General features: G+C 38.0%; 1 protein-coding gene across 1 annotated transcript; it reads left to right on the top strand.

The window, feature by feature from the left end:
- On the top strand, nt 1-24,125 carry LOC136264581 (protein sidekick-1-like). The gene is made up of 13 exons (XM_066059346.1): nt 1-124; nt 1,796-1,850; nt 10,727-11,023; nt 11,240-11,512; nt 11,839-12,114; nt 12,170-12,517; nt 12,781-12,887; nt 12,997-13,165; nt 13,470-13,584; nt 22,810-23,083; nt 23,137-23,167; nt 23,312-23,474; nt 23,541-24,125. Exons 2-13 carry the CDS (start codon nt 1,805-1,807, stop codon nt 23,938-23,940), a joined length of 2,499 nt encoding a protein of 832 aa, XP_065915418.1. The 5' UTR covers nt 1-124; nt 1,796-1,804; the 3' UTR covers nt 23,941-24,125.
- The last annotated feature ends 2,058 nt before the right edge of the window (nt 24,126-26,183 follow it).

Genomic DNA, 26,183 nt, shown 5'->3' with positions numbered 1-26,183 from the left:
AGGTTCTTTGCACTATTTGTCAAAATAAGAACGTGGATAAGTTGTGCTACGAGCTGATTAACAGATAGCTAGCACGCTGAGCTGATAATTTGTTCAAGGATCAGCGAGGATTAGTTAAGGAAAGGTGAGCGAACTAGCTATAGCTACGCGTCTCAGGGACTGAAACAACTTTTTTTTTTTTTTTTTTTTTGCAATACTGCAGTGCTGTTCAGTCAGTCCATCAGCAATGCACGTAACACCTTGTTAAAGTGGTTATCAGTGTAAGACACTGGTAGACCTTCAGGTCTAAATAGTGAATAGTTACGCTTTTAAGTGCAGTCTTGTAAAGTATTAATAAATAAATAAAGTGCTTGAACTGGCCGGCCGCGGATAGTTGTGAACTTGTGAGAAATACGTAGTAGCTTAGAACTAGCTACGTAGCTAGTACCAGCACGCAAGTCGAGTCAGAAACTCCTTGTTACTATGATACCATCGAAATTCAGTAGTGCTCTTGGCCATGCCGGAATTACAATCATCACTCCTCACTGTGTAATTCTCTAGGCTCAGTATATTCAACAAGCTACGGCAATCTCGCAGTCTCAATGTAGAAAGTTACTTGATGAAGCTGCTGGACTATCTAAGTTACTGCATCTAGAAGAATATTTCTAGCAAGGAACTGTGCTGAGTGGTCGGTAGAAACATAAGACTATTTGTTTATTCGCTGTTTTTTTTTTGTTTTTTTTGTTATTGTTATTAGAGCTTTACAGTGACCAGCCCTGAAGGTCTGACAGCAACATGTGCTGCAGCCTTAGAATTACCTAACCTAATTTCAAGGACTTAGACTTAGCGACTTATACTGAGCTGAAAAGGTGTAACAGAAAAGGGGCCAAAGTAAGGGAAAAAATCTCTCCAACCCCAGGATTCGAACTGCAGGTCACCCAATGTCTAGTCGGGGCCATACTCAGTTGCTTTATTTTTGTGTGTTTTGTTGTAATTTCACTCCTTGCCACGCCCACCTTATGGTCTTCATGGCCATGTTGTGGTTGCGTGTGCCTGAGGACACACCACACTTTCAGTTACTGTATAATAAATGTATACATTATTTTCATCATCATTGATGGTTCTCTCTCGAGCTGGTCACTTATGTATGCCACTCAGTGAGGTACAACAGTGCATGAGTGACTCTCTCAGGCGTAAGAAATACACTGAGGCATATACAGTATGTAGCTTGGGCAGATATGCATATTATAGTAACTACTATGGCAGACCTAGCTAGTAATCAACCAGCCGTGAGGCTGCAGGGTTATGTTAAGAACATAGTACAACTCTAGTTTGTGCATGGTATTTCAGAAATTGTGTTTCTGAACTATAAATTATTGCAGGGCTAACGGGTAACTGAATAGCTCTGGACTGTAACAAAACTGTACATGCACATTATATGAATAAAATATTCATTAAAGAGTGGCTGGATGTAACTAGTATTAACTACTTTATATTTTATTTTATATTCACACCCTTGCCATGTTCTTCCTTAGGACCACACACATGGTCGCATGTGACCGAGGACTATCATACTTTCTGTAATTTATGTAGCTCTTTTCACCATTTCATAATTGATGGTTTTCTCTCATAAGTAGAGCGCTATTATTATATAGCCATACTCTGTTGTGAATACTGAATAGATTTATTTTTTTGTCAGCCTATAATGATAATTATGGTTGTCTTTGGTGAATAGTATAAGGTGTTTCTGTGTTAATAGTTACAAAAGGGAATTATGATAGGGTAAACTGTATGTGTCATCATTCCCATCCTGTAGTTGTACAAGATGATTGGGTCATTACTATTAACCTTCATGTTGATGTCTACTTTCAGTGAGTGATGTGAAATTAATGTCTGTGTTGTATACCACACAAACCTTTTATATTGACAATTGACAAAATCTTTATGATACAAGCTTGAACTGTGCAGCCTGTAATAGTTTTCCACTACTACAGTAGTTTCACATTACGTATACTGTAGGTGTAATGAGTAGATGAATAGTGCTGTGACCATGCAGCCAAGAATCATATAGGGCACATATAAATTCTATACTGTAAGCAAGTGAGTTGATCTAAGTACTGCAAGTTCTTATCTGTGTACATACACAAAGGAACCTTTTATATAAGCTGTTTGATTACATGGTTTACAATACTTTTTATGATTAAAAGTGTACATGTGGTGTCTTACAAAAGATTCCATAATAGGTACCTGTATGTACACAGTATGTACATCTCATATGTTAGTGAGGTCATGTGTTGTACACATTGGTATTGTAAACCATATATAGTAATTAAGTATCTATTAAACTTCTATGATATAAAGGTAATATTATCAAACTCTCTAAACAGTATGTACATATATAGTTTTAGCATACTCATGAAAGGAAATGATGCTAATGTTCAGGACAAACGAATTATGAAAAAACAACTTTCATGGTTTACTATCTGGGGTCAGAACACTGATCCAAAAGGTGATTTGAAACTATTCATAAGTAATAACATTGGTGCTATGGATATACTCTCATGCGCGCGCGCGCGCGCACACACACACACACACACACACACACACACACACACACACACACACACACACACACACACACACACACACACACACACACACACACACACACACGCACACACGCACACACGCACACACACACACACACATGTCCTGTTGATAAGCTGCCAAAGACGGTTATGCTTGTCCCAAAAGGGACAGCAAAACAAGTTCTGGCCAGTAAGTTGCACCTATGGACTGCCTTGCTTTTAAACCACCTCAGACACACCTGACACTGCACAGCACCTCTCGCTGTGTTCATTTACAGGTGGATCTTGTAGCCTCCTCATAGCACAACTTGCTACTTCGGTGTAGGCTAAGCCTTATGGATAACATCCCTCCACCCTTTCCTTGGACCACACGTAGGTTGGGGCTCAGACAACCAACTAAACAAAACACTTTTTGGCATCTTGTTGTCTAACATTCTTGCCAGATGACCAAACCAATTTTGTCTACAATTGTCTCCAAATTTCTCACCTTCTCATTTCTGTCTGTGATGTGCTCAGACCACTGCTGTCTGTTAAAGATGTCCAGAATCACCCTAATACATACATATATGATGGAAGTTCAATTTTTCTATTGTAACTCATCAAAGGGATCCAGCACTCTGCACCGTATAGCAACACAGGCAGAACACAGGAATTACAAGTCTTCTTTCTTTATAGTCAAATGTAGATTTTTGTCCATAAAAAAAGTCTTCCTTAAAGTACCAAAAGCTTTGGAAGCCTGAGCCATCCACATCCATTCTACCTGTTGCTGCTGTCATGTCAGTGACCCAAGATATTGAAACTCCTCATGATCAACTTCTAGAATGATTGGCTCTCAATCATCTTCCTCAATGGATCTGCCTGTCACCATGTGCTTTGTCTTTGGTATGCTGGCTCTCAAACTAAAGTTCTTGCTAACTTGCTGGTATGCACATACAGCAGCCTCAGCACCAGAGCTTGTTGATGCCAATTTAAGAGAGCACCATCATCAGCAAGTAAACACTCAGTCAACCACCTATCAGTTGTAGTGTTTCTAGTGTATTTTCTGAACAGCTGCTAGTCATACTTAAAAAATTGATGCATAATTTTGTTCGATGTCTGCATGGAGGCTTAATGAGGTTACTAAATTCAGTAGAAACCTAGGATGGGGTTACTGACTATTTAGTAACCTGTGGTGCAGTTGTCAATTGGTCAAACAAAACCAGTGTTTTTAAAAGATAATTGATCAAAGAAACAGTACATGTTCAGTAGACTGTGTACAATCTAGTATAATTGTTGCGAACTATACAGTTCACATGTTACAATCCATGATACAGTCTCACAATATAGTGCCAAGGTTGATAGTAATACCTCCTGCTTTCTGAAGCACTGGTTGTAAACAATTCTCTTCTTGATCAGCAGGGTGCTCCTCACTTGTAACACTTGTCTTGCTTGATGATTCCTCCTCATCCTATTGAGCTAGACTCTTCCTTGGCTTTATTCTCTTGTCGCTACAAACAATTTAGAATGTGGAGTAAATAAAAAATTCTAGTAGTCTTCACACATAGAAATACTCACCTTAGTAACAAGCCGCAGTGTTGAGGAGATTACTAACCATTATAAATTGACATTATAATTATTATCATACAGTACGATAGTAACTGTATAGTAGGGACCACAAAGGAGTAGGCATGGCCCACAAAATGACATCACCCAAAAAAACAGCCTTAAATTCCCCTGATGACGATGAGGCAGTATTGGTTAATAAAACTAAGCCCAAACAAGCTTTCAGATTGACCCGAATGCTTTAAACAAATTGCTACAGAATTTTAAAGAAAACAATTATTTAACGGTATTTTCTACTGACTGACTGATGCCTTCAGACAAGCGTAACTCGATAACGGCTAAGGCTACGGACTTGATTTTTTCCCTGTTCGACATCACTTCGGCCCGAGAGGTGCCTTTTGGCATACCGCAGTGCGTACAATGCATTCTTCATGGATTTACCAGTGTCCTCCTTTGTGTCCCATTCATCTTTGCTGGCAGCAAAAAGTGTCAATTTGGTGGTAGCACGTGATGGCTTCCCTTCGTAATGGAAATCGTCCGTATTTTTCATAGTGGCTATTTTGATAGCAGAGGTGCTTTTTGAACGGTTCCTGATTTGTACTGCTGTGTAACGGGTTGAACATAGCCAACAACGAAGCATAGTGGATACTTCACCTTTCATCCCTGATGATAATCGATATAACTGGGGCATGCGGCACCATTTCTTTCGTTATGCGGAGATTACAGAAGTGCTTTTTGAACAGTTCTAGATTCAAAATGCTGTGTAACGGGGTTGAACATAGCTGACAACGAAACATAATAGATACTTCACTTTTCATATGTTAATTAACATAGCTGGGGCGTGGCACCATTTCAGATGCGGTGTTCGTGGTTTCACCAGTCATAATAATTATTTACAAAAAAAGTCAACAAACAAGTACACCAAAAAAAATTGGAATTTTCAACTAGAGTAGGGACCATAGTACATCAATAAAAAGTACTGAAACAAGTTGGAGTAGTCCATGATATTAAATCACAGTAAAACAATAAGAAGTATTATATCCCTTCTGTGCATTTCCGATATGGTATCTTGAGCACAGTAGGGATATAACACTTTTTATTGTTTACTGTGATTTAATATCATGGACTACTCCAACTTGTTTCAGTACTGCTTATCGAAATGCTATGGTCCCTACTCTTTTTTTGGTGTACTTGTTATTATAATATTCAAGCTGGACTTGTATTGTTATTATAATGCTCATGTGAATAATGTGTATAAAAGGCTGTATACAGTGTAATTCATTTTGTCCTGACATCAATATCAGTCTATGAACAGTGAATTTTCGTCTTGTTCTTCATGACAAAGTGTGATAGCCATTCAAGATGTCAGGACCAATACGAAAGCTTATTGGACCAGCGAAGTCCTGTGTACAGCAAACCATTGAGGAGGCAGAGGTTCTACTGGAAACTGTACCAGAGGAAGACAACTTCAACGGCGACAAAATGAGAGTAGAAACTTTTATCCACAGACTTCAAGTCATATTTCGATGTTGGAGTTGGACACCGCAAGACTAAACAAGGACTGGACTGGCGTACTGAAAAATACAAAGGGCGAAACCACAAAGGCTGCTGAAGAGAGAGAACATTCACAAGCTGATGAAGGGTTTATTGAAGCCATTTTTAATGGAAATGAGATTATTTCCAGGTTGCAAACAAGAATAACATTCATCACTCAAAAACGTGATGCAGCCAATTATTTGTCGACCTTTTCCCAGTCTGAAATTTTTTGAGCAGCCATACAAGAAAGTTTATCTGTAACAATACCTCAACCTTCAGTTGACCCCAGCCTGGAATTATCAGCTGAGAGTCAAATGCACCTCCCTAGCCTAGTAAGCTGTGATCTTTGGAAGATAATGAAGTCTTTAATATCCAAGAGACCTGCTGGCAGGTTCTTAAAATGGTTAGAGACCTGCTAGCAGAAAGACCTCAAGCATCACAAATCTCACTTTCAATCATTGATTTGCAATGCTCCCTCCAAGTATATTCAGGCTGATAGCCTGCAATGGGCAACCAGTCTCCCAGGCCAACATGTGGTTAACCACTTTATTCATTTTATAGGCATGCCTAAAGGAATCTAACATTGTACATATGTTTGTTACGATGAACAGAGAAGTCCAAAAATATCACGGAAAGTTCTGTTTAGTGCTCATCTGTTTCTAGAGTGTTTTAAGGCTGTTTTCATCTTCTATTGAACAATGGATGGAGTTTACTAAAGGCCTAAATGGATAAGCGTCCTTGTAGAAACATTATTTTACGCTATGTGTAATGTGGGTGAGGTCCGTAATCGGAACTGTTCTTCGTACTACTGTGGCGCTACCGAAAGCACAATTTGTGACAATTCGTTCCCATTGTATAAATCCACAAAAGCTGCTTCTTTGACACATATGTTCTTTACACTGCTGTGAGCACTGGCTACCACTAACCCAAGTGCTAACCCGGGTCTACCTTATCAATCACTGCCATTTCCCAGATCCAAGTCTATAAAGGCTTGTGAACTTGTGAAAGGAAGCAGTATGAGCTTTGATCTTTTCAGAACTTTGACAATAGCATGTTCAGTCTTCCGCAATTATTTTATTAGTGTGTGGTGATTTCAGAACAACATATAACCCAGTCCCACAATGACTCCACCTATATGCACATATAAAACACATACATTTTCTAATTCGGTTAGAGACCATACCCTCGGATCTTCTTGGATTTTAAAAACCTCGCTTTGCTTGATGTTTAAAATTCACAAAGATCCTCGTGCTAGGTCTCTAACCTACGTACACTTATGACATAGCAGTTGCTCTTTCAAAGGAGAAATTTAGGAAACAAGAATCTATTGTCAAGGCGAAGTTTCAGCATCTGTCAACTGTCCCAAACAAATTTAGTGATATCAAGAGAGTTTGTGAAAATATTGAAAGAATTCTTCGTCAACTAGAAGATCAAGGTGAAAATGTGATCCATAAATTCCCACTTGAAGTTCTTGAGGATGTTAAAAAGTATGGGAGAGCATGGACAGTTAAGGAGTTGCAAAAGTTATTAAGCCAATATGTACAAGTGCGAGAGAGTGCTCAGAGATCTTTTGCTGATGTTAAAGGGTATGTTGAGCTAAGACAGCAAAATACAGTGGCAGCCATCAGAATCCTCATCGGTATTGGAGTGACAACAAGGATAATAGACTCACATCTGGGTCATCAGTTGAAGCTTTTGCTACAAATGTCAAAGGAAGAGGTATGGGTACATCTAATTGTTTGAATCCTTGTGTGTTCTCAAAAAGGATTTTAATGATGAATGTGACCAGTACAAGGAGTTAAATGATCGTAAACAACAGCTGCTTAGTCAAGGAAGATATTTTCTTTGTTTGAAGCCTGGTCATATGTTCAGGGATTGTACCTTTGCCCAGAAGAATGATTGTTATTACTGTGGAAAGCACAGGCATCACAACCAAGCTATCTGTCCTCAGAAGTTTAAGAATTACACCTCAGTTTAAGAATGAAAATGTCGTTGTGTCTGGTTCTCCTGCCAGTGTGAGTGATAGTCAAGCTCATAATGAAGAAGACGGTATACAGTTGATCAGTTCTACAAGTATCCAGACTTTAGTAAGTTCTATAGAGAGTGTGTTACTTCAAACTGCTGTGGTTCCAATACAGACGAGGGATGGATTAAAACAATTTCAGCTAAGGTACTTTTAGATAGTGCTATAGTCATCGCACATTCATGACTGACAGGTTGGCTAAGCAATTACAGCTGGTTCCTCAGTATAAAGAAACCTTGTCAGTTTTGACCTTTGCTGCCAGGAAGCCACAAGATGTCAATAACTATGTTGTCAAGTTCAACCTTGTGACAAAGGACAGATGTTGTTTACAACTTCATGCTAATGTTGTTGACCAAATAACTGACTCTATTCAAAGAGGTCCTTTGCAGTCATCAGACATGGACATTTTGTTATCTATAGCACCAGACAAGTTGGCAGATACAGTCCCAAGGAATGTGGAACCCAGTACTGTGGATTTGTTAATTGAATCTGATTATTTTTGGTCAATTATAGGTACAGAGAAAACCGCGTTACTATCAGGATTGCTTCTAGAATTGGCTATAGTTTGACTGGGAGTTACTTATATTCAACTGGAGATGGTACATATAATCAGCAACCAACTTCTTCTTTTCTAGTTATGGCACAGCAGATGGGAGATATCAAATTACCTGGCCTTGGAAATGTCAGGATCCCGACCTTCCAGAGAATTTCTATATTGCTATGAACAGTTTGTGATATTTGGCAAGATGTTTTGATTGAGATAAGGATTTGTTACTGAAGTGTGATGATGTTATTCAGAATCAAGTGAGATTGGGTGTGATAGAGCCGAAAGTTGTTAAATCCAACAACAATACTTTGAAGTACTGTTTACCTCATCTGACCCCTACAAAGAACACGATAAAATTGTGAGTCGTATACCATGCATCAGTGAAAGCTAAGAAGGGGGTTGAGAGTCCCAACAAATGCCTTTATCGTGGACCAGTACTTTTGCCACATTTATGTGGTATCCTGTTTTGGCTGAGACTTTATCCAATAGTGACTCAGAGCAAACTGTAGGCAATGTGGTAAGAGCCTTTGGAATTCTTTGGAATCATTGAGATGATGTTTACAGATCAAAAATGTTGATCTTAATGAGCCAAGGACAGTAACCACAAAGCAAGAAGTATTGAAATCTTTGATCCATTGGGCTTAGTCACTCCTGTGACATTATATGGTAAGGTATTTGTTCAAGAGTTATGGAAAGAAGATGTAACATGGGATGAGCCATTGCCAGAGACATTGTCCCAGAGATGGAGAAGTATTGTACACAAATTGAGATCACTCTCTACATTGAAGATATCCATGTTTTGTTGTAAGTATCAAGGATTCTGTTTGTTGTGAGCTTGTAGTGTTTTACGATGCATCCAAGAAGACATATGCTGCAGCTGTTTACCTTTGTATTCAGTATCAGAATTTTGTTTGAGTTAGTCTTGTTTTCTCGAAGATGAGATTTGTACCAGTTGATTCAGGCAAAGGAAAGACCAAGTAGGAAATTACGCTACCACGCTTAGAGTTATTGGTTGTAACTATTGGTGTGAGAGCTGCTAACTTTGTGGTTAAAGTGTTATGTATTCCATTGGTGAAATATACTCTTTGGACAAATTCTTTGTTCCGGCTGGCTGAGGGCTAATAAACCACTTTCTCTGTTTGTGGAGAATGGAGGAAGCAAGATGATTTATTTTATTATGTACCGACAACTCAGAACCCAGCTCAGAACCCAGCTCAGAACCTAGCTCAACCCAGCTCAGAACCTTCTTTAACTCCTCTATAACTCGGTCAATCTTTCTTTCATTAGCAGTAACCGATTCAGCTTTCTGTTTAGCAGTTTCAATTAACCCTCTACAACTAACAATGACATTCCAATATGCAACATGAAAACAGATGTTTTTGATTAGCTCTAAAGGCGCTCATCCTGAGAGGAGCGCAATTCCTCTGCAGGGGAACGGTCTTGGTATGATAAGAGTGATGCCATGGCACCCTGTGCTCAAAACCACAAAACTCCAAGACTGTAAATCAGTTCATACTAAACTGTATGAACTGCCCAGGACTCACCATGAGGAGGTACTGATTAAAACATAGCCATTAAACGGCCACCCCCCCCCCGTCCACACACACACATCACGTATCTCAGTCATTACACTAGGCTACTCTAGGATGTGGGTTGTTCTATTATATAATGTGTCCTATATAGCAGTAGGTGTTGTATCATTAGCGCTCCTGCTACCACTCCCTGCATGGGTTCCGCTGAGTGTATATGGACTGCTAATTGTGTGTTTCTTAAAGCAGAAATATTATTTGTTTTGTGATTCCCCTTGCTTTGGTCAACATGTGATCTCACATATAGTCACAAAATATTTCTGTTACAAGAAACACACAATTAGCAATCTATATACAATTGTATACAGACAACCCAGGGAATGTAACACCTCAAAAGGTGTTTCAGTAACACCTTTTTAACAGTGCAATGTTATTGTGAATAGTTCAAATCACTTTTTGGATCAGTATATTTTTGAAGACTGGTGGAATCTTTGCTGCAGATATGTAGTAAACTGTGAAGGTTGTTGTACAGCTGTGGTCCTGAACACAAGCGTCATCTTTTATTTAACTCATAGAACTGAAGTGCTATGGTAACACTTACAGATGCTATTTTTAGACTGGAGCAGTCAAAATTTAACACTTTTCAGTGCTACTACCACAGCATTTTTAGGTACTGTAGCAAATCAATTTTAACTGAAACTACGTATACTGTTTGCATTTGAATAGTAACCTAGTCTTGTGAAGAAGTACATAATTGCATGCAAACATACATTCATTTCCATGGTGCTAACTTTACATGAATCCTAATGTCCAAGATTATTTAACTCACAATGCATATAAGACTATGGGTAAGTGTAAAGGCACACATTTCTATGAATAACCATTGTATGACAGATGTTTGATAGCTACATGCTCATCATTATTTTGGTGATGTGTGTATATTTGTAATGAATGTTAACATTCTTATAATCCATGTGTGTAGATGAGGGACAATCAGTGGAACTAACCATTGAGCCAACTCAATTGACTGTGTTACTATTCACTGGTAGAGAGAGGGTTAACGTCACATGTACAGCTAGCTCACCTGCAGTGGAGATCATGTGGTCTATCAATGATACAGTGGTAATGTCAGATGTGGCTGATGTGACTACTTCAGTTGTGAACAACAAGAAAATATCAACATTGACACTGAAGAGACCCTTACCAAGTTTGAGTGGACGTTATAACTGTTTTATACCACTGCTAATTAGTGACACTTTTTCTACTGTTAGAATCATGGGTAGGTGTGTGAGTGTGTTTGTGTGGGTGCATGTGTGCATGTGTGCATGCGTGTGTGTGTGTGTGTGTGTGTGTGTGTGTGTGTGTGTGTGTGTGTGTGTGTGTGTGTGTGTGTGTGTGTGTGTGTGTGTGTGTGTAGTATAAAGTGTATGTGTGTAAACATGCATACTTTGTCTAGTATGAAAATTACTTGAAACATTTTTTATCATATTAACAGCTCCGATATACCTTGTCACATTTTCTGACAAGATTAAAGCTACAGTTGGAGACAATGTCACATCATTTGTGTCAGCATTTGGACTGGGGCTACAGACATACAGCTGGGACAAATCAAGACCCCGTAATAGTAGCATAAAGCCTGATGCTGTTGGTACAGATACTAACAGGCTACTTGTACCAAATGTAAATATCAATGATGCAGGAAGGTATACCTGTACTGTGACCAGCAAATGGTCACAAAATCAAACAAAAATTGACCTGACTGTCAAATGTGAGTGTCAACACTACAACTAACATATTCGTATTTTGTAACCATACACCGTACTTGTTTCACATGTATTCCAAACAAAGTGCTCCCACCAAAAAACATTGCTATAAGTAGTTTGTTTAGTCTCAATGCTAATCAAGGAGATGCCAAATAGTATGGTGGTGTATGCTGTAGTGTAGGACCTAATTTGGTAGCATTTTTGATAATATTATATCCTATTCATTGCTAAACAGAATATTTCCTAATAAGAGTATGTGTGTGTCAGTACGTTGTTAATGGTTGTCATAGTGAAGTGTGTGAGTGTGTATGATAGTGTGATGTGTTCACAGATCCCTCTCCAGTCATCACCACTCAACCACAAAACTATACTACTTTCTTATCATTGCCAGCGTCACTCCATTGTACTGCCACCAGTAGCTATCCCATAACATACAGCTGGAGACGAGTTGGTAGCAGTGATGGTGTATCAAGTGAAGTGACAGGTCAGAATACTGACACACTGGTGATTCCATCATTGTTACATTCTGATGAGGGGTGGTATCAGTGTGTAGTGGCTGTGTTTGGTGAGGAGACTGTCTCACAGTCAGTGTACCTCACTGTGAAAGGTATATACATAGAGTATGCCTTTGTGTATTTTGTTTATTTACTGCTATATTCCAGACCTGCCTGCTCCACAGAACTTAGTGGTCATGATGGATGTTGTACAGAATAGAGTGTCATTGAGCTGGACTAAACCAAATGATCAGATATTAAGTGGTACGATAGACCTGAAATACGGGCTATACTATAGTATGGCTGGTGGATGTGGGGTTACTACCTGTAAGAAATCAGAGTGTAGGATAGAGAGGAGAAGGTTTAACCCCAAGAGGAATGGTGATAGTGAGTCATTTGGGAGGACTTTGTCACCTTATACTAACTATACCTGGAGACTGGAGTTGACTTACACTCGTGATGGATCAGATGTAGCAACTACTGAAACTGTTGTTAATGTACAGACCAGTCAATCAGGTTAATACATGCATATTATTATACATGTACATGCAGTGACTATGCAAGTGTGTAACGCATGGAGCATGTAGAATCTACACACAGTTACACAAGCATCTCATTTTATTAAAGGTATAGAGGCTGATGCACATGTGAAATATATGCATATATTATGTACTTGTACTTTCATGCACGACATGCTCGAAAATTGATGGGAGTACATTAAATATCTACTTAGGTGAGCACACACAATTAAATGCATCTTTGCTTTTGTAATTCTGTAGGTGCTAGTGCCCCAACAAATCTCACAGTATTAGAGAGCAGTTTTCGGTGGGTAAACCTCACCTGGAGTAAGCCACTGTGTCCTAATGGTGTAATCAGTCATTATCGTGTAAGCGAACACCACAATGTGTATGTGTTAAGTGTATAGTTTACACAAACAAGTGAATGTTTGTATATTATCATTTTAGTGCTGTGTTCATCACGAATTGTACCATTAGGTATGCTACAATGGCAGTAACTGTTACAAAGATATACCAGCTGAAGAGGATTACTATGTGCTAACAGGTTTATCCACTAACACAATATACAACATCAGTATAAGAACCATCACTGGAAAGAATATTATAGGAGAACACACAAGTGTCGTTGTGATGACTTTGATAGGAGGTGTGTACAAAAACTACAAACTTGTATGTATTTCAGTGGTCAAACATTGATGTCTACATCTACTCACATACAGTATCATGGCTACAGCTACTTACATAATCATTATTGTGTAACAATTGCTTGTATTAATGTATATTGTGATAATGTACCATATGAGAAACATTATTGTATACACAAAGTGAACTGAAAATTATTCTTTCACGGTAATTTTGATTGTTTGTGAAGACATTAAGCTCACAAAGTACATATTGAATATGCACATACGTTCCACAATGTTAGTGACCACACATTATTATCTCCACAGCTCCACTGATACAGCCACTACACACTGATGATGTGATAGTTGTTAATGATGACCCAACAAGAGGTGTAGTGGATGTGATTGTACCTCCAGTTAGTGACCAGCAGGGAGACATCAGGTAAATATTGTCATTGTGTGCTCTTAGTGTAACATGTCCCCGTAAAAAAGCTGGGAAGGCTCTCCTATAGTGGAGTCTTCATTCCAGTAGTAGCTACAACAATACTAACCTTTGGCTACTCAGAAACTAACAGCTATTAGATCTAAATACGTATCATACAACTACAAAACAAGGTGCTGCTTATATACTCTACAAAAGGTAAGTGGCAGGATGTGATACAATGAAGTGTGTGCATTGTCAGCTATAGCAATGAAACTGTAAGAGCATGATTTATCAAGGCCAGTTCAGCAGGGTGGATCATGGCCCACCCAATAATTCCTGCCCTAAATATTTTAACTGAGCAATAGCTACATACCATGTGACGCCTGGTTTCCAATGTCACTGAAGCAGCTGACTCATGTTTCTCCTTGTAACAACTGCTGTTGACATTATTTGTTGTAGTTGTAAGAGAGCTATTCATGATTGTTATCTGTACAGGCAGTTATGGCCTTTATTTAATTAGGACTGGCATTTATGGCCTCAGCATACGTGACAACGCATGTCGACAATGAACTGGACAAACCATTTCATCCTCCTACTACTTTTAGGTTTCCGACAAGGAAGTATGGTTTAAGGAATTGCTCTTGCCAACATTCATGGTTTACAGAGTTTAGCTAGCTTTCTTTATTATATGATATAGAGCCTGATGGAGTGTTTTGTCACACTTGCCAGAAGGGGAGAAGAAAGTAGCTTTACAAGATCTGATCAAGCTTTTGTAAGAATATTAACCAGTTTATAAACAGCATTGGCTACATTGAGCATGTACAGGGGCAAGCACAATGTGCAGTGACTTTTATATCCCTTTTAAGTATATAACATTAAAAAGTGAATCGGCCCTGTGATCTATACCATCCATCTTTACACATATTAACCACATAAGTGCTGCACAAATCTTAACTCAACTCTAAAAGATTGTAGTGTGCATGTGTGCAGCAATTAAACTTTAACCTGGCTATCTAGTGCAACTACTGAGAACATGCTTCGTTCTCTCCTTGTTTTTTAGCCACTGGGGATCGGCTCATAAAGCCACCATCTTCTAAAAATGCCTGGCTTCTCTTTTGTCTACCAAGTGGAGGGAAATTTACTTTGTTACCCTTCATTGCTGTCTCTCTTGTGATCTGCTATTGCACCTGCATTCGTGGTGCTTGGTCATCATCCAGTCACTTTGACAGAGCTTCATCTCCGATGGACCTGGAGTCTCGTTTAATGGACTAATTTAATCAATCTTTAATTTCAGGTTTATTGTTTGCATAATAATTAATTTAGTTCTCTTTAAATAAAAAATATTAAAAATAGACTCATGTCATTCTATCCATTGTTTTGCAACATGTATTAACTATGGGATGACAATGAAAAATCAACCTCTATAGTATCTCCTCCAACTCTGGGTGTAATTAGTCTTCCATCACAACCATGAGCTAATAATACGGTGATTCCCCTTGTTGTTTCTGAGGGTGCACTTTAATTTTGTCATGATTTTCAGGTTTTAAAATAATAATGTGTAGCAGCATCAGCTTTGCTGTTTAGTACGTCTGTTTCTATGCTTCCATGAATGGTACATTACATGGTAGTCATTATGACGGATGTGTATTCTTGGGATAACGGATGCTATGAGTTTCTAGTTTATATAGCATGAGTTGGCTGCAAGGGCACATGAACTATAGCAAATAACACCATAAAACTGCACTTAATAAGGTATTTAAGGTCCCTAAAGATGTCTGAGAGTTAGTAAACCAACAGTGCACCTCGTGAAGTGAGTTTCAGTGGATTGATTTTTTATTGTACAGAACCTCACCCAATAACCCAAAAAAGCAATAGACAACATTCTAGACTTTCTTGCCCATTTTTATGAATTGAGCCAAAATCAGTCAACATTTATGGCACTTATATAGCTAGCTATCCTAAACAGAAGGAATCTGCACTCTACTAAGCCCACCCTTTAAAACTAGACCATTGGTAGGCTCCATCCCCTGTGTTGCAAGGTATAACTAATCACCCTGTAGAGAGTTCAGCTACATTACAAGTCACTCAGTAGAGCCTTCAGCTACATTACAAGTCTCCCTGTAGAGACATCAGCTACGTAAGAAGTCATCCAGTAGGAAGTTCAACTACATTACAAGTCACTCTGTAGAGAGTTCAGCTACGAATAAGTGACCCTGTAGAGAGAGTTTACCTATGAAATAGTCATCCATAGAAAACACAATTGAATTATTTTAATTCCAGACCTGTAGTAAAGTAAATAGACTTAAAGCCCCAAAGTCAGCTATACAGGCTGGCTTTGGAGTTTGCAATAACAAAAAGGAGTGATATCTATTCCAAAACATCCAAGCTGTGAAAAACCAGGGTGAAAAAGGTTGTGATCAAAGGTGGTGGTCAAGAAATGGCTGCGATGACATAACTGGCATTAACATCATCGCAACCATTTCTTGGCCGCCACTTTTGATTTCACGACCTTTTCCACCCTGGCTTTTTGGAAGACTGCACCCTTTTTTCACAGCGTGGATATTTTGGAATAGACTAGAAATGTACAGTGAAGTCTTCTTGAAGTGTTAACACTTTAATACATGAATAGATCTTTTTGTGATGTTAGCTACGGTACCTCTAGTAGTGTTACTTCCTTGACACACAATGTTTGCACATCAGAAATATAGAAATAGTTTGCCATATAGTAGTGCTGATTGTGATTTAATAAAAACAGCGTATGGGCAGGGCTAGTAACCTGCAGGAGGACTGTCTAGGTCTCATAGAGAGAGAGGTTGTGGAACCAGAAGTCCCACAACAACCCCAACACCGCTAAACATACATGTATTCATGGGGACCCGATTATATGTGAGAGTTATCATAAATTCCAAATAGTTAGTATTAAGAAGTAATGTCAAGTATTACTTGATTCCATTCTTTAACTCACCCTGGGGAAAACTTTGATACACCGGCATGCGAAAAATTTTTATGGTATGAAATTTTCACGGCTACAGTCTAAATCAGGATTTTCACCATTTTTATTTTCACAGTTCCAGGGTTTTCCATAGTTTTATATTCACAGATCACAGGCCTTAAGTTTTTGTGGTTTTTGTGGTTGAGGAGCTGTTGTGTGTTTGAACCCAAAGACAGATCCAGGATGGGACATTATGGAACAAATTCCCCCCTCCCTTTGTGGAGGAGCCATACTTCTTTTGATTGAATTACTGAATTATGTTAGACTAAAATCAATTTATCACTCAAGAAAAATAAACTCACTTTAAAGTTAAATGACCTGTCAGGCTGTCACCCAGCACCTTCATGCATAGTAAACTCCTCTAACAACAACTTTGTTATTGTTATTAGTGCTTTACAGTGACCAGCACTGAAGGTCTGACAGCAACATGTGCTGCAGCCTTAGGATTACCTAACCTAATTGCAAGGACTTAGACTTAGTGACTTATAGCTGAAAAGGTGTAACAGAAAAGGGGCCAAAGTAAGGGAAAAAATCCCTCCAACCCCAGGATTCGAACTGCAGGTCACCCAATGTCTAGTCGGGGCCACACTTGGTCTCCTCCAGGAGGGATGGATTTTCAAAACTATTGTGTTGCTGGTGTTTATTTATTTACTGATACTGGGGCAGGCAGCTCAGCTGATAGCTATGCCCAGGAAAAAAAGAAATACAAGAATTTACAGATATTAGGTATATAGCTACTAGAATTTGTTAATTGATGGGCTGAAGTCATTCACATAGTTAACAGCTTTTAGACTTTACAAACATCTGCAAAGACCAAAATGATAATTGAGACACTACTAAGAGGTGATTATTTGCTGCTTAAAAATACAGCAACTAAGAAGAGAATCTGTTCTCCACAACAACTTATAACTTAATATTAGCCTGTTTGTGCTCCTCCCCCACCATCAGTCTTAAGTTATTTTGTCTAAATTCTTTTTACTGCCAGCAAAATACACTCTGCCAAGCATATCCACCATGCAAGGCAAAGGTACAATTCCTACCCTATTACTCATGCATCTTGGAGCAGTGAAAACGCATTAAAAATCAAGATACACAGTAGTGTGTCGTGTGGCCAAGAAAGCCGGTGACCACACCGTGAGTATATTAACAAGAAGAAAGAAAACAGCTGTTTCATGCGTGCATAGCTCCATGGCCTCTTCTCCAAAGCACACCATTTTTGCATTAGGCCAATGAAACGTGATTACCAGTTTCTTGCTCAGATTTTTGAAAATTTGATGCGGGCAGGCGGTTATTATTCATTATTTTTCCAAAAGCACAACACACATCCAAACATAAAGATTCCTGCCAAAAAACAGTGAGATCTACACTGATTACTCTTGCATTAAATAGCTAAGGTACGTTACTAATCTATAACAAGTGATTTTTCCATTAGAGTATAGCTGATTGCTCTATTAGAGTAAAAGTGACCGTTCTATTAGAGTATTTCGATCTGAAATACCAATAATGAAATTCTATGCGGGTGTATCAAAAGCATGTGGGCGATGACGCGAAACTGCTAATCAAGTTTCATTGGCCTTATAGCTGTCCCCCAGGTAGGGTATGCCACACAGCAAATTTGATTAAATTCGCAACAGCTATTTGGGTTTTCAAAATTTCGTTTTAATTTCTTCGTTTTTTCTTCTTATGCCGTATGGGGGCTTCGATTTCTTTTTGCTCACTTTGCAAAAATTGCTATAAAATGCAAACGTGTACCTCAATTGCCTCGATCTTTGGCACAAATGAAGAGCTTGTAATGGTGGATTCACATACCAAGTTTGTTGTGAATCTGAGGAATATTCAAGGAGTTATGAGTGTTTATTCACGTAAAAAAAGATCAAACTTCTGTCACGGCTACAGCCTACAGGGTAAACTGAGTATAGAAATAACTTGAAAATTGGTGTGTAGATAGGCTGATCATTGTAGCAGTGTCTTTTCAAAGTTATAAAGCAAAGTGTAAAATCACAGGATCGAGATACTCTAATAGAGCAGTCACTGTGGGGTAAAAAAGGTGTGCAAAAAATTTCAAAAAAAAACTTACCAGAGTTCGAACCAGGGACCTCCATACCTAACACCTGCATCCTTAAACACTGCTACCTTGGCTGATCACCTCACTTAATTTCTGCTTTATAAATGAAATTTCTAGTTGAAATCTGCTTATAATCAAACGTTTGTAATTTCATAGATCTACCAATAGAAGTATCAAGACACACGGTAGTGTGTCGTGCGGCCAAGAAAGCCGGCGACCACACCGTGAGCATATTTACAGGAAGAAAGAAAACAGCTTTTTCACGCATGCATAGCTCCATGGCCTCTTCTCCAAAGCACACTATTTTTGCATTATAGCTGTCCCCCAGGTAGGGTACGCCACACAGCAAATTAGATTAAATTCGCAACAGCCATTTGCGAGATATGGGCGTCCAAAATTTCGTTTTACTTTCTTCGTTTTTTTCTTCTTATGCCATACGGGGGGCTACGGGAGCTTCGATTTATTTTCGCACACTTTGCAAAAATTGCTATAAAATGCAAACGTGTAACTCGATTGCCTCGATCTTTGGCACAAATTAAGAACGTGTAACGGTGGATTCACGTACCAAGTTTGTTGTAAGTCTGAGTAGTATTCAAGGAGTTATGGACGTTTATTCACGTAAAAACAGATCAAACTTCTGTCACGGCTACAGGGTAAACCAAGCTTAGAAATAACTTGAAAATTGGTGTGTAGATAGGCTGATCATCGTAGCAGTGCCTTTTGATAGTTTGAATAGCAATAGAGTTACAACGACAAAGTTATAAAGCAAAAACTAAGCAAGTGTAAAATCGCGGGATCGAGATACTCTAATAGAGCAGTCATCACGGGGTAAAAAAGGTGTGCAAAAAATGTCGAAAAAAAAACTTACCAGAGTTCGAACCAGGGACCTCCATACCTAACACCTGCATCCTTAACCACTGAACCACTGCTACCTTGACTGATCACCTCACTTAATTTCTGCTTTATAAATGAAATTTCTAGTTCAAATCTGCTTATAGTCAAACGTTTGTAATTTCATAGATCTACCAATAGAAGTTCTAGACTGTTCTAGAACATTCTATGTATGTTCTATTAAAAGTCCTCAAAAAAAATGTGCACTCTATTAGAGTATTACAATAATATTATCAAATATTGAATTAAATCATGCAATGAAATACATTTATAAGTCTGTCTTCAATAATCATCATTGTATCTACATAGAAAAGAAGAAATGTGAGTAAAGACAAACCTCAAAGTCAGCCATAGGCTGGTTTTGGGGCCTTGTAAAGTACAAAAAAGAGTGAAATCCACACAAAAACAGCCAAGCTGTGAAAAAATAGTGCGGCCTTAAAAAGCCTGGGTGAAAAAGTTGTGAAATCAAAGGTGGCGGCCAAGAAATGGCTGCAATGATGTTAATGCTAAAAATTTTAATAATGGCTGTGTGCATTGCTAAAATTTATTAGCATTAACATCATTGCAGCCATTTCTTGGCCGCCACCTTTGATTTCACAACTTTTTCACCCAGGCTTTTTAAGGCCGCACCATTTTTTCACAGCTTGGCTGTTTTTGTGTGGATTAGGTTGTTCTAGAACATTCTATGTATGTTCTATTACAAGTTCTCAAAGAATGTGCACTCTATTAGAGTATTACAATAATAATTATTATCAAATATTGAATTAAATCATGCAATGAAATACTGTCAAATACATTTATAAGCCTGTCTTCAATAATCATCATTGTATCTACATAGAAAAGAAGAAATGTGAGTAAAAACAAACCTCAAAGTCAGCCATAGGTGGCCTTATATAGTACAAAAAGAAGTAAAATCCACACAAAAACAACCAAGCTATGAAAAAAATGGTGTCGCCTTTAAAAGCCTGGGTGAAAAAAGTTGTGAAATCAAAGGTGGCGGCCAAGAAATGGCTGCAATGATGTTAATGTTAAAAAATTTTAAAGTGGCTGTGTGCATTGTTAGCATTAACATCATTACAGCCATTTCTTGGCCACCACCTTTGATTTCACAACTTTTTTTCACCCAGGCTTGTAAAGGCCGCACCATTTTTTCACAGCTTGGCTGTTTTTGTGTGGATATTCTTTGTAAGACTTCACCACTATTTAGAGTAATAAATTAAATGGGTTTTAAACTGTACACACCTTAGAATAATACTCCATATCAACTAAAACATTTGAAAATTTTCTGTTGATATCTTGACCAAAAATATGGTGGAATGTGAAATGGAAGTGCACGTTACACGGGGACATGACCTAAAATAGAAATGGTAGCCATGAAAGCTATGGTAAAGTGTTGGTCATTCAGGGGTGGATCCAGGGTTTGGAAATGGGGGTGTGCCAGGGTAGTAGGCAGGGGTCTGAGGGTGCAGCCCTCCAGAAGCTATAGCTATTTTAGCTATTATTATGGACCTATAAAGAATGACATACACAAGACCATGTGCATTTCATTTGCAAAATATCCTTAGCATTCTCATGCATGAGATAGTGCTGCAGATACTAATTTTTGTACTTGGATTCTCAAGTGTTATGTGGTGACCTATTAGAGTATTTGACCAACTGCTCTATTAGAGTATTTGACTGACTGCTCTATTAGAGTATCTTGATCTTTCATAATTTTTTTTTTGGGGAGGGAGGCACGTGCCCCCTTGGATCCTCTCCACTGTCATTGTTAGTTTCACAGATTTTATTTTCACAGTTGATATGTTTACCACAAAATCTGTGAAAATTACATACCACCAAAAATTCTGCACGTACAGACAGTACAATAACTATATTACATACATATGTACGCAGCATAATGTGACAAGTACACAAAAATGAATTTTAAACTAGTGTAGGGACCATAGCACATCGATAAAAAGTACTGAAACAAGTTGCATGATATTAAATTACAGTAAAACAATAAGAAATGTTATATATATATATCCCTACTGTGCATTTCCATTGTGCTTGAGTACAGTAGGGATATAACACTTCTTAAAGCACTTGCGTGGGCAAAGATCAAATGAATAAGAGTGCTGCTATTATTTCCATACAGTACTGAACAGAAAATACAGCACTATACGGAAAATACAGCACAGTTGATCACGTGTGTAACATTTTAAATCATCAGAAGTAGCCAAAAAGATACTATTTGTTTGTTTTACTACCACACTGTACTATATAGACACTTACTGATTGTCTGATGGCTGAAAACCGACATAGTTCAAGTTCACAAAACGAACGTTCCAAACAAGATGACAAGACAGCACTTTAAACCAGTTAAAGCACCGCTACACATGTACAATATGAAAATAAACACTCGGACTTGGTCTCGAGCCTACTATAGCACTCGGCTTTACCTCGTGGTATATTAGTTTCTCGTCCAGGCCCTCATGCTTTTATTTCCATAATGCATGCACTATTTTACTGTGATTTAATATCATGCACTACTACAACTTGTTTCAGTACTTTTATCGATGTGCTATGGTCCCTACTCTAGTTGAAAATTCCACATTGTTTGTGTATATACTTATTTGTTGTAAATATTATTGACTGGTGAATACCGCATCAAAAGAAAGAAATAGCACCCCCCTCCCCAGGTTATATCAATTATCGTCTGAAAAGTGAAGTATCCATTACGCTTCGTTGTCAGCTATATTCAACCCGTTACACAGCAATATGAATCAAGAACTGTTCAAAAATCACCTCTGCAATTGAAGTATCTACTATGAAAAACTTGGACGATTTCCACTACGAAGGGAAGCCATCACGTGCTACCACCAAATTTGACACTTTTTACTGTCAGCAAAGATGAATGGGACACACTGGTAAGTCCATGAAGAATGCATTGTACATGCTGCAGTATGCCAAAAGGCACCTCTCAGGCTGAAGCAATGTCGAACAGTGAAAAACTCAAGCCTGTATCCTTAGCTGTTATCGAGTTATGCTTGTCTGAAGGCATCAGTCAGTCAGTCAATTTTCTCAGTCAGTAGAAAATTCAATCAAATACTTTTTTTAAATTCTGTAGTAACTTGTTGAAAGTGTTTTGGGTTGATCTGAAAGCTTGTTTGGGCTTAGTTTTACCTAACCAATACTGCCTTATCATCATCAGAGAAAATAGAGGCTGGATTTTGGGTGATGTTATCTCGTGGGCTACGCCTACTCCTTTCTGGTCCCTACTATACAGTACGATACACATTTTTTTCTTTTGTAGTTTTATCTACATTCTTGTCAGCCACGATGGTAAACTAAAACCATCCAAGAGTGAGGCCAGTCACTCACACAGAGAGGCTACTGACAGAGGATTAGTGTATTATGTCACTGCTGCACTGGATTATGATATCTATAATGCTTCTAATACATTCACACTGGGAGATGGTGTTACTTCTACTGGACTGAATAGACAAGAGTTCCAAAATTCTAAGCTCAGTGTCAATAAGGAGTACTATTATTTCATTAGAGTATATTCAGTCCAGTATACCCCAGAGGTTAGTGTGGATATGGTAAAGATGTACGTACAATGTCAACTTGTTTCATGTAGAATGACCTTGTCAGCTCCAGTTCATTGTATGGTATGTAATATGTTATCTGTCAGTGCTTTATGCAGTGAATTGCATGGTCACTTTTTATTATTTCATTTTGAGCCTTTTATTGTAATGACTATAACAATGTTTTTACTTTTTCCCTCTTCCAAATCTATTTTAAATTTATTTCAGAGATTGGCACATTACAAGAACGCACCACAGCAGCAGCAGAAAAAGATGACAGCAGTATCATTGCTATAGTAGCAGGCATAGCTGCTGGACTGTTACTAGTGATAGCTGTACTAATAGCAATCATTGTGTGTTGCTATCGTGTCCTGTACAGTGACAGCATTCAGTACGTGAACTGCATTTGAGTAGTAAAGAAGGTATACTACATATTATGGTCATGATTTTGTTGTAGGAACAGAAATTGTGATGCTATAGAGATGCATGAGCTACATAGACCTATACCCTCACAAGAAGTACCGGCTAATGTGATTACAGAAGACACAACTAATTTCATGGAACAATCTACTCCAATAGAACAGTCACCTGATGAAGTTCAGCCTAAACAGCAATCCACATCCATAAAGGAATCAAAATGTTCAATGTTTAAGTTTCGTGGATGGAAAAAGAGAGAATCAAAGCAACCCTTTGTGGAAAAGCTTAATCCCATGTCTGAGAAACTTGACCAAGGCCAAACTGATGACAAAGAAAACAGAGAAATACAGCACACAGAAGAAATACCAGCAATATTAGAATGTACTAACAACGAAGTAGCAGTTGATGTTACCTCTGAAAAGACTACAAACAACTACTAATGGTGACCTGGCAGTGACTGTTGATATTAACAAGGAGCCATCTACCAATTGTATTTACTAATCATCCTATTTTGATTTCGTTTTACAACATGAAACTATTTGTATAGCATAGTTGACATATACACACTGTTTATAACTACATACATACAAACTATATATTATGTACAGTCAATATAATCATTGATTGCTCAACAATACAACTGTTCACAAGTATAGTTGACCAGTATCACCCCCTCAGTCAACTCTTTGTCCTGGAGTATAGCCATATCAATAAGATTATGGCTATATATGGGTAATTGTATATGCATACACAAATGTGTCAGCTCACAACCAGTGGGGTTTAACAGCAAATATAGTCTACTAGTTTCATTCCATTAACAGTCTGTGCATCAATTTATTTGGGGTGCATTACTGTTTCTTTAATTATCAGGAGCAATCCAAGCAGTTAGCTCATCATAAAATCAACTCAATACCTGTACACTGACTTTCTCACAACAATCCAATAGTTCACCTTGTCTAATTTTCCATCAGCATTTTGCTTTTCTTGGAAGTTCCTCCTTATCACTCTGGTTCATCTTCTGTGAAGTGTTCCTGATAAACGTTGTGATATGAATGACAATAAGTTGTTATGATTGATGCATCTCGTACACTTATGGCCTCACATAGCTGTTTCCATACAGTGGCTTAATCACTATGTAGTATTATATTCAGAAAAAATTGGACTTGTTTACAAAATCAACTTTGTATATGGTATGTGAAAATTGTTTAATTTAACCCTTAAACCCCCATAATCCAGAAAACTGGATTTGATAAAACAAAACTAGCAATACTTTTGCCAACTTTTTAATATGTGGTTTCAAACAGGCATATCTCATGAAGTGCTCATTCGATCACTTAGAAAAACAATTGGCAAAGAGCAAGCTACAAAACTGTGTAAACTGCCAACAAACAACAAGAAACTCACCTGCTATGATGTGTGTCCTTTTGCCTCCATATTGTCATTGCATAGATATGATCAGTCGTGTTAGTTTTCTATTTCTGGAATATATATGTGTACGAATTACATGACACTACAAATAAGGTTATTGCTCGTGTTGTTCTTTGTGAAATGACTTCTGCAGGTATGATAATAGTGAGTCACCTGATCCTAACAGTTATATTTGTTAAAGATCTAATATTTGTTTCATTCACAGCTTACCAGACTGGATATACCTCTAAGTACATTGTGAGAAAACAGATATGACATTTTGTACACCTACATGTAGCTGCACCACTCAAGCTGACATGTCGTCTGGCTTATGTTTACCTAGCTAGGCTGGCTTACAAACTACAGTGGAGTCAAATATTGAATGCATGAGTAACTAGGGCCCACTCTCTAAATAATTATGTCAACTAGATTTACGCTGAACCATGTAGCTGAGACATAATAAGCTCATGTGCTTACTTTACTTTATATATAGATAGGTTTAATGAGAAGATGTGGCACTATATTACATCCTTTTTTACATAATTCATTTAACCACTACCCAAATAAAAACCTTGTATTATATTGAATTTCGTATTTTATCAATACTCAGGCTTTGCTGAAAAAGAATAATGACACGACTTTTCTGTACAGGTGGTTTATAAACACGAAATTTAAATGGCTCCCAGAATTCACTTTTAGTTTATTCCATTCCCAATTTTATGGTATAAATCCTCAAACACTTTTATCATAGGTTATAGTTGCAGTTGGCATTGCATTTCTGTTGCCCTACAAAATGGCTGGTAATCTGTGTACGCGACACATTGTTGAAACACATCTATACTGGTCACATAGTAACTACTATGGTCATGCATCATTATTGCTTGAATATAGCTAAACTGTTTTGTGCATAGAGCCATACTGATGGGACATGAAAAATTAAAAGGGTCAGGATGAATCCATTATTCAGTAATAAAATGCTATAATGGGCGTTCCATCTAATTGTTGTATTTTTAGATACCTAAGATGTAGAGCCCAAGTCCATATTAATTTTCAGAAATCTTAAATCGATCCATTGTGTGTGCAGAAATAATGAATGACTTTTCTAGATATTCATTGGTCACACGTATGATAGAACAACTAGGGTTTCCAATGCTCAAACAACGAAGAAATGAAGCAAAAGGGATAATGATGTACAAGATACTGAACAATTCTGTACTTGTAGACCATAACCTAGAATACAACACTAACCATACTTGAGGGAACCCCTTCAAACTAG

This window comes from Dysidea avara, chromosome 8 (genome assembly GCF_963678975.1).
Source record: "Dysidea avara chromosome 8, odDysAvar1.4, whole genome shotgun sequence".
Lineage (NCBI taxonomy): Eukaryota > Metazoa > Porifera > Demospongiae > Dictyoceratida > Dysideidae > Dysidea > Dysidea avara.
The sequence above is the reverse complement of the archived record's forward strand: the minus strand, read 5'-3'. Positions and strand labels throughout refer to the sequence as shown.